Genomic DNA, 10,238 nt, shown 5'->3' on the forward strand with positions numbered 1-10,238 from the left:
TAAAACAGTCCATGTGACATCAGTGGCTCAACTTCAGTTTTGCAAAGCTACGAGAATACTTTTTGAGCGCAAAAAAAACAAAAATAAAAATTTTTTCAACAATTCTTCTCCCCCGAGTTATGTCTTCCGCCATTTTAGAGAGTATCACAACACATACGTACACTTTCCCCTAAGCATAAACAACGCTGATTATGCAGATTATGTTCATGCACGCGCTTTCCCCCCGAACGTAAACAACGCTGATTACGTCGATTACGCTCTTGGTTAACCCTTTAAGCAAAATACATTGTAAACATGAAAACTCCATTTTATTATTGTTAATTATTTTATTGTTTAAATAAAAAATATGTAATGTACATACACACACACACACACACATACATATATATATATATAGTTAACAATAACAACACTGCAGCAGGTCTTACTTGTATATTTGATAGCTGTTTCTCACTTTCATTCCTCCCTTTATGAAGCTGATCATATTTTCATCCTGAAAGAAAATAAATCTTGAATAAGCAACTTAACTTTATCCACAATAATATATTTTGCTCACATACATGATAAGAGGGCAAAGTGGATTTAATATCAGCAGTAAAAGGGAATCAACCACTGGGACAGACCTGCAGGAAAGTGAGTGCTGCCCTCTGGAGGAGGCATTCAGCATAGCACACTTCAGCATGGAGCTCCTCTGGGGATGACACAAACATAATTACACTTTCATAGTATCTAGGCATGATGGGAGTATGTCACACCGCATTTTCAAAACACAGCCACATGATATGGTCACCATGGGTTGAGGAAGTGATTGCATAAACTACTATCTTTACAAGAAGAAGCCTGTGATAAGCTTTTGTAAAATATCTCAAAATATTAGCATTATTTATTTCTTTTCTGATGCATATTTATTGCGAATTAATCGTTTAGTGAAATATGTATATAGGCACCCACCTTCTGTGAAGTTTTTGCTGTTGAAGGTAGACTTTTTACGGTATCTGTAATGACAAACACAGCCTTATCAGTCCTGTCCTAGAACAACACAATGATCCATCAGTAGTGGTTACTAGGTAACATGCTCAGTTGGCACAGTTGGCTGAGGTCAGCCTTGTGTTCTCTGTTACAGTCCTAGTGTGTGAAAGCTGGTAGACAAATTTGCACTCGATCCAAAGTAAAAAAACACGGCTTGATTCACTGTATCCCTAAGGCCATATAAATAGCGCAGTTGGAACTGAGGAGGACACAATGGCTGTCTGGTTTCTGTCTAAGTAAACCGACTCCCCTCTGAGGGACAAACATGAATTATTCTCAGTCAGTTTGGCTTCTATTAAATTTACACAAATACAAGATATGCAGATGAATGTGGGGGTGGGGTATGGCTAAGATAAGTAGGCTATGTTCACCCTACAAAGTTTTATGAGTGACAACCACTGGTCTGTGTATTTATGGAATACAGAAGTCACTCTGTATCACTGACAGCCACAGTAATGTAAACAAGCTACATGGATGTTAACTGTATGTGTGTATATGTGTGCGTATATATATACAGTGGGTACGGAAAGTATTCAGACCCCCTTAAATTTTTCACTCTTTGTTATATTATTGTAGTAAAAAACAGAAGCTGAGTGTTTTGTTTATGCTCTTTATAAACTGCTGCTTTTAAATGGTGTAAATGATCAGAGACTGGAACAACAGCAGGCTGAAAACATAGTTATATGCATAGTTATATGACTCCAAATCTTGTAATCAGATCTAGTCAAATGTGAAGGAGGCAATAAAATGGGTCTAATGTGTCAGAACTGTGGCCTAACATTTAGCACATGAGCTCCAGACAAGCCGACTGGTGGTGCTGATGCAGGAAATGTAGGTTACTATTAATATATTTTTTTAAATAATTATTATAAAAAATAATTTTTTATAATTAATATTAATAAAAAAATGTGTGTGTCTATTTGTCAATTAGGGATTTGTGGACACATGAATGTTTTTAGATTTATAGAGTAAACATAGTGTTTCCTATCTTCTACATCTATATGCATACAGTATGCCCGTATAAGTCAAATAATAAATTATACATTTATTTTACTGGGATTCTGCTTTGGCTTTCATCAGCTATTAACACTTGTTTTAGTATTTTACATTAATGACACTTTAAAAAATACAAGTGGGGGGGTTGGTATCTCTTTGATGCTTCCCCATTCAAAGAGATAGGACCTGCACTTGCATGTTACTGTACTCCAAATACCTGATTTATCTTATTAGACCAGTTAAGATCAATGTAGTTAAGTATATACAGCATGCGTTGTGACAGAATTGGTTTACTGTCCTGCATACGTGGCTGCTATTATTTGGACCAGACAGTGTAATTGATGTGCAGAAAACTGAAGAGTTTGTGTGTGATCAGCTGACAGAGGCATTCCAGTGCTACAGGGCCTGGATGACGTGGCAGTCACAGAGGTGTGAGTTGCCTGAAAACACAAGCATACACCAGATTGTCACAACCCTCCAACACAGCGTGTCATGGGCCTCTGAAATTCCTCTGCCATCTGGGATGTGGTGATAGCCCTAGACCTGCAGCATTGTGGGATTACGTCACCAATACGAATGTGACATAACCGAGAGGAACCTGAAAATAGTGTATGGATGTTAATAGTAGCACCTGCTCCCTGAAATGGAATGAAAGCCCATGAAATAATAAAAATACACCTGCTAGAATGTTACTCTGTTACTCTCTTTCTGTATTTCTGTATCTCTCTCTCTCCCTCTCTCTCTCTATGAAATCTATAAATATTTCAAATATAATTATTTTAAATGAATTGACAGCCCCAATATTACATATATATATAATAAACAAGATAAAAAAAATAAACAGAAATATTTCAATGTTATATATGCATATTAAAGTTAAAAACAGCACACCGTTGACACACAGCCTGTGCCTCTTTCATTGTGTTGCCTGCAGCCAAGATGTCCTCCAGGTCGAAGGTCATCATGGCCTGCATTTCCAGTATAGTGGCATACGTGAGCGCATGATACATGCTGTCTTTATTCCTGCCAAAGAACACAAAGAAGGATGCATTAGATCTATATATACAACAAAGGAGAGGGTGATGTAACTTGGTGACAGTAAAAGACAATTCACCTCAGAGACACTCAATAACACGAATTAAACCGGGAAATGGAGGAAAGTGTTTGTGTAACCTAACCATCCTGAACACAGTATGGCAACATAATACCAAAAACACTAATAATAATGACATTATGAAAAACTACCAGAGAAACACTCATTGTCAAATAAAAATGTCAATATAGTATTTTGTTAAAATACACTAGTATTATTTACCTTATCACAATTAAACTCAATTTAGTGTCTATTTACAGCGCAGTTTCAGTTCTTTCAGGAGCAGAATAGAATGTGACACTACTGGTCCAACATTCCTGGGTAGAGAGATGTCTGGATAAACAGGTTTACCACTCTTTCCTTTACACAGGTGGAATTGGAATAATGTTGGCGTAACTGGAACAGGAATGTGGCATATTTTACATCTTCTAAACAAACAATAAATTTAATAATATACCATGAGAGCAACACATATAATGCATGCCAAATTCATACATAGAGGCCTACTTTTATCTCTAACACAGGATAATTATGAATTTATGAATGAGCTGACTTGAAATTTTTTTTGTGAACCCATAAGAGTTCTAAAAATGGTTAAAATGCTTATAAGACCATAACATGCAAATGAATATCAGGCTTTGAAATAGTGTTTGTGCTGTTGTTGTTTCTGCTGTTGCTGTTTTCCTAAGGAATCACAAACACTTGCCTGACGTCCTAACCAATACGTATGCATGATCAGTAATTATCCTGTCAAAGTCAAATCAGATGTCCTGCAAAACACAGCATCAAGTCAAGAAGTGTGGAAGGAGAGACAGAAACTACATTCACACAGCAGCAGAATACAGCTGTCAGCCCTATTGGGGGTGCTAAATATGTTTCTGTTCATACTCATTTTAGTTATGAGGTCTGGCACCCTTTCAGGTTATGAAATATAAAAAAAAAAAAAATAGTGCTTAGAGAGCTACAAAAACCCCCCTCCTATTTAAGGAATAGTCCACTGTGTGATTGCAGGAAGATCATCTCTGCTATCAGCAATGTTGTTTTCAAACTCTGAATCTGTACAGACATGGACTCTGATAGTTCTGTTCTGTGTTTAAGTCAATCTCTCAGTCTGCCCCCATTTGGAACTTTCTCTCTAGTCCGTGACGTGTACCTTTCATTAGCTCCATGCCTGTAGCGGCCCTGCCCTGCCGGCTGGAATGGGGTGGGACACGACTAAAACCTAATAGGTAAATCACAAAACTGTGACTTCACTATTTGCAAGTTCAAACAGTGAGAAGCAGAATGTTTAGTGAGATCCTCTGATTGTCGAATCAATTCAACAGTGTGTCTATGTTTATGTATTACGTGTTGACCTGATATCCAGACTGACAGATGAAACAGAACTATTTAGCAGTAGTGTCCAAAATTAGCACTCGTGAGAGTAAGAACTGACTGGTGAGTAAATGAGACAACGTTTGCTTTATTAGGAACTCCAACTTAATACATGGTTTAAATTAAATTGTAAGAATAATATTCTGACCCCCATTGATTACAATAAAATAAAAAATAAATCAATCAATCAAAAAAATAATCACCATTGCAAGGTGTGGCTTAAAGCTAATTTCTGATCCTGAATGCAACCTAACAAAAGTGGAGGGACCCAGGGGACAGAGATGGAAAGATGGCAAAGATTACAAAATGGACTGAATAATTATACAGTTTATTAATACACGAAGGCACACACCCATCCACAGCTGTGAGTAGTGAGGAAGGAAGAAATGCGAGATGCTCTAAGACACAGCATACATATGAAAACAGGGTGTGGTGTGAGAAGAAGAAAAGATCTAGAGATTAATCTCCAGAGAGTTGAACTGATTCAGTAGGTTTTGGGTTATGTGAGATTTACCTGAGAAACACCCAATGATTGTGGATAAAGACTCACCTCACAAAATGATGTACAACAACAATTCAATGTAAATTAGTAGATTGTGCACTTGCGTACTTGCTTAATGTATAAAACCAAATGCAAAACACTTCATAAGATTCAAAAGGGATTATGAACAGTGATTCAAACCGATTATGAAACAGTACAATTCAAGGTTTCTCTGCCTCACACCCCAACACACAAGGAGGAAGTAAAAGAAATAATAGAGCCTCATTGTGTTCTGAGGTCTGAAGTTCCATAAATGTTCCAAACCTAGAACCTCTACAATGATTACAGATCACACAAAAACAGTAAAGCACAGGTCCAACTCTTATTATGAAACACCCAGACGGTCTTACCTGCTCTTAAGTCTGGTCAAAGCCTCGTCAAATTCATTTCGCAGGAACAGATCCAGTGCCGCCATGCAGTCTTGAAGAGCCACTGACAGGTCAGATCTCTCCGACCTAACACACATATAGAAAGAAAAAGAGCTTAAAATAAGCTTATCTTAAACAAATGCTACTTCCCAAAGCCTCCGTCTTAAAGGAATATTTCACCCAAAAATGAATATTTTCTAAAAATGTTCTCACCCTTTAGAGAAATTTACTATTAAAACGCTTGCTCACCAATGGATCCTTTGCAGTGAATGGATGCAACGGTTCAAAGTTAAAATGTTTTCATTTATTCCTTAGAAATACACAGCATTTCACTTCACAAGACTTTAATTGATAGACTGGAATTGTGTCGATTACTTATGGATTGTTGTGATGTTTTTATCAGCTGTTTGGACTCTCATTCTGACGGCACCCATTCACTGCAGAGGATCTATTAGTGAGCAAGTGATTTAATGCTGAATTCTCCAAATCCGTTTAGAAAATCTTCAAAAATCGAACAACATATCAACACTAGTGATTATTTTCCTGGTTAGGTCTAAAGGATGCCATTTGGGACAGGGTCGTTGTACTCTGAGGCAACACAACAGCTTGTGAAGCAGCTCAAGGAAGTAGTGATCAGGTGTCATGTTGGACAGAAGACAGGCTCACTCAGCTGGTCTTTCTGAGCATCTGCAGAAAATCTCACACTGTCCCCAAAAAGCCTGTTCCGTGTGAATGTGAGGTCACAGCTCTCTACTGCAGAGAATCCCTCCAGAGCCTCTCAATTTAGATACAAGAGCAGTGAAGCAGATGTCACCTTCAAATGCACTAAAGCAAAGGTGAGTGAGTATGTGTAGTGTCAACTGAAAAAACACTGGGAATGTAAAGAGGAAAGTGTATAATAATAATGAGAAAAGGAAAGAGTAGAGAAAGTCTGGGGAAGCAAGTGTACTATCTATTGATTTATGCATAAAAACAGTATACTGACGGAGTTCTTGCATTTTGTAGAATCCCTATAGTACCATATTGCAGGTAGGACGCAGTAACTTCTGTCTCTTAACTAGACATTACTGCAACTCAGACCTGCCAACTTATAATACTCTTACAGTAACAACAATCAGGATGATCATTCAAACTGAATTTTAAAAAAGGCAGAGTTTCATGAGGAGTGAAAATTGATTTTGTATTTGTATATTTAAACTATAATGTGGTCATCAAGTGGCTTTCTGTGTTTAATGCACTTTACACCATACTCTAAAAGACGTCTTCATCGTTATGTTAAAAAGCCTATTTGTTTTCATTTACTTCATTTATTGAGGCCCAGTTTTCTCCATTAGTAATTAAATTGAATGTTCAATGAGATTTTACCTACACATTTCAGGCAATCAAACTTAAGCTTTTCATTTTAAGGGTTTGATTTTTTTTTTACAATGTATATTACAAAGTATTATGCTTACATAGCTCATAAATGCATATAAACATTGATTTAAACATTTCTATAACTGCATGTGCTAATTAACTGTAATTGTGGGTTTGCAGATGCACTGATAGACAAGACTAGGGCTGTGAGCAATGGGACAAGACCGTACAACTCTTACAGTTCACATAACCACAATTAAACTGTAAAAGCAGCAGCCCTTTTTCTTTTCTTCATGGAAGATTAATGAATCACATACTCAATAGGTCTAATTCCTGGCATTCTAAAGGGGGCGTTTACACAATCAGTCAGTAGGATTCATACCCCCAGTAGGATTTATTTTCCCCTCACTAAACAATTTTTTTTTTACATGTTGAAATGAATATGACATTGCCTTTTTAAAAATATGTTCAACTAATGTGCACTCACATCTCCAGTCAAACCAGTGGCCTACTAAGAGTTACACAAAACAGGATGTCTCATGGGGGCTGCCATGTTGTGATCACATGACTAGTCAATTCACAGAATAAATGAACCATGGCTGACGCTGTGTCCAAATATGCCTATTTCCATACAGCAGGCGAAAAACAGTATGTGAAAAGAGTAGTATGTCCGAATTCATAGTATTGGAAAGAAGTACCCGGATGACGTACTACTTCCAACGAGATGCATATGCATATTTAACGGACACTTTTGTCACGGTGCGTGCGGGGAGATGAAGCGAAGACTCAAGTGCAGGAGAAATGGTTATTTATTTTAGTAAAAAAAGAAACAAAAACAAACTCAAACCACCCCGAGGGGGAAAAACAGACAGGCAGGCCTAAAGCTGCACCACATGCAGACACGAAACACACACAATGAGAAATGACGGATCAGCCCAGGATGACAGACACCAGGAGAATAAATAGGAACCAAACGAGGAGGCTAACGAGGGAGACACAGGTGGAGCAACTTAAACAATAACGAGGTAACAAGATGGGAGGGGCAAGACAATAGACAGGAGAGAGCACATGGCAACAGACAACACAAGCCATGTGCTCACCGAACACAGTCATCTGGTGGCCCTCCTGGGCACACCCGCTGAAGACTGTGACAACTTTAGTATCCCCTGAAGCCACGAGAGGATTTGTGAATGGCAGTAAAGTGTCACAATTGCAATTGATGTAGTATGTCCAAATTTCATTCATACAACCCATATTCAATACAATACATACTAGACAGTATGCGATTTCAGACAAAGCTTGTGTGCGAATAGCACATTTCTACAATGGCAATCACCTGAGGTGTAAACTACTTTCTAACTTGTGATAGCATCACCTAAACTAAACTTCTAGCAATCTTGAACTGAAAGGCAGCAAACAGGGAAAAATATAAATCCATTACATGCTTAAAAGAGCATAAAAATCTGATGGTCAAACATTTACAATAATGCAATGGCACACATTATTTATATGATATATTAATGGAAAATTTACATTTCTAAGCATATAGTGATAAACAAAATCATCATTTATGAGTGAAAAACAAATCTTCAGACACATGATGAGAAGACAAATGTCTCAGAGAGGAACATGATCAAAGCCCATTGTATCTCTGTATAAGGGACACATTCTTCAAATTACAGCACCATTTAAAATTAATTTGTAAACTGAGTTGAAATTTGTAATGGTCCTGACCTCGGACTGCTAAGATTATAGCACGACTCCTAATCTAATAAAACCCAACAACCACTTACAGTTCTTCCACCCTGAAACATTCTGCTGAAAACAACCATTCATGCGATTCTGTATGTGGATATATGCACTGGGAATTGAAAGTATGTAAAAAGACAATGGCTTTGGCCATTCTCCACTGAAACAAATCAAGTCAATAAGAGTGACTAAATGAGCGCCACGTCTTTGCATTCCAAACGAACACAGACCAACACAGATGCTCTTTATGGGATCCATTTGGCCAATAGCAATGCGATTGATGGCCTGGGCTAATGTCAGGCCTAACAGTTTTAAAATTTACTTTAAAAAATATATGTTTTAATGTTTTATTTGTCATTTTAGACAAAAAATACTATAGACTTTTAATATCTTCCATTCTGGCCACATCACAGAATCATTGAAACATTTATCAGGCAGAAATACTGGTTAATCTCTAACTTCATTAGTATGTTAGTGCATGTTAATAAAGTGCAAAAAAGAAACTAAAATATGAATAAAATAAAATATAAACTAAAATGAACACACATATTTTCTACGTATAACAATTTACGAACTAAATAAGTGCGTTTGGCCAATCAGAACTCAATATTAAAGAGCTGCACGCTAGCCACGCGTGTTTTCATCTTTTTTCGCGCAAAATGCTTCAAGCGCAATTTTTGAGGTTCTTTAAAAGGAAGACAACATAAGGTGCGATATTTCCTTGATTACAGTTTAAAGACATTCCCATTACATTTTGTTGAGCTGCATGTGGGAGCTGACATTATCGAGTATGTCACTGACTTTGTAAAAAACAAACAAAAACAGTCCTGACAGTCCAAAACTATTTACTGCGTGATGAAGCCTATTAGAATCCAGTTAAAATGTCCCTATACTTTTAAGTTAAAAAGAAAAAATATCCCTGTATGAGTTTTTATTTTTATATTTATGTTATATATTAAGTAATATCACATTAGCATGAGTGCTGTTTTCCAGAATCTCAGCACGCAATAGCAAATGTTATATTAATTTTATATGACAGTTCAACAAACAAAAAGTTAATTGAGTGAGTTACATTTTAGACACAATTTGTGTTTTTTTTTCTGTTTTGCAAACGAAATAGCCATGTTCCAAACAACGCTGGAGCAGAGCGGTTGTGCCTCTCAGAGAAACACTGCGGCGTTTGGTTCATGAACGAATCGGTTTTTGAACGAATGGAGTGAGCCAATGATTCAATTATTCATTCATACTTGCTTCGATTGTAATTGAATCAGCCGCTTTGAACGAATCGTTTGACTGAATGATTCATTATGAATCATTTATTATAACAGGCACTTGCCGCCACCTACTGGCAGTTTTAGTGTCACATTTACAGTATTTATCCATGACAGGCCTAAAAACAAGCACAAAAACACACTCTGTAAAATATAGTTTAATTATCATTAGCCTTGGGCTGTTGTATAAAATCACATTTGCACCCGTGCTATTCGAAACAAAAATAACACTCGTGTGATACTGCTCTCGCTATTAGTGTGATATCCCTTATCATATTATATAAATATGATGAGACAAAAACTCACAGGAGCATTTTTTTGCCCCAATATCTTAAAGTTTAGGGGCATATAACTCCATTATAGGCTTCTTCACGCAGTAAGTTGTTGCCCTGCATCATGTTTGTCAAGTCAACCGTGTGAAATGTAAGATGACGTAAAAACACACATATATATATATATAT

General features: G+C 36.9%; 1 protein-coding gene across 1 annotated transcript in view; it reads right to left on the reverse strand.

The window, feature by feature from the left end:
• LOC107699571 (tetratricopeptide repeat protein 39A-like) overlaps positions 1 to 10,238 on the reverse strand; it is a 26,607-nt gene that overhangs the window by 7,858 nt on the left and 8,511 nt on the right. Inside the window, exons 4-8 of the mRNA XM_016500872.1 lie at positions 5,384 to 5,488; positions 2,917 to 3,048; positions 952 to 995; positions 624 to 691; positions 429 to 493 (exon numbers count right to left, since the gene is read on the reverse strand). Coding sequence (XP_016356358.1) covers positions 429 to 493; positions 624 to 691; positions 952 to 995; positions 2,917 to 3,048; positions 5,384 to 5,488 — 414 coding nt within the window. The remainder of the gene's footprint in view (positions 1 to 428; positions 494 to 623; positions 692 to 951; positions 996 to 2,916; positions 3,049 to 5,383; positions 5,489 to 10,238) is intronic.

Source organism: Sinocyclocheilus anshuiensis, unplaced genomic scaffold (genome assembly GCF_001515605.1).
Source record: "Sinocyclocheilus anshuiensis isolate Anshui unplaced genomic scaffold, SAMN03320099.WGS_v1.1 scaffold477, whole genome shotgun sequence".
Classification (NCBI taxonomy): Eukaryota; Metazoa; Chordata; class Actinopteri; order Cypriniformes; family Cyprinidae; genus Sinocyclocheilus; species Sinocyclocheilus anshuiensis.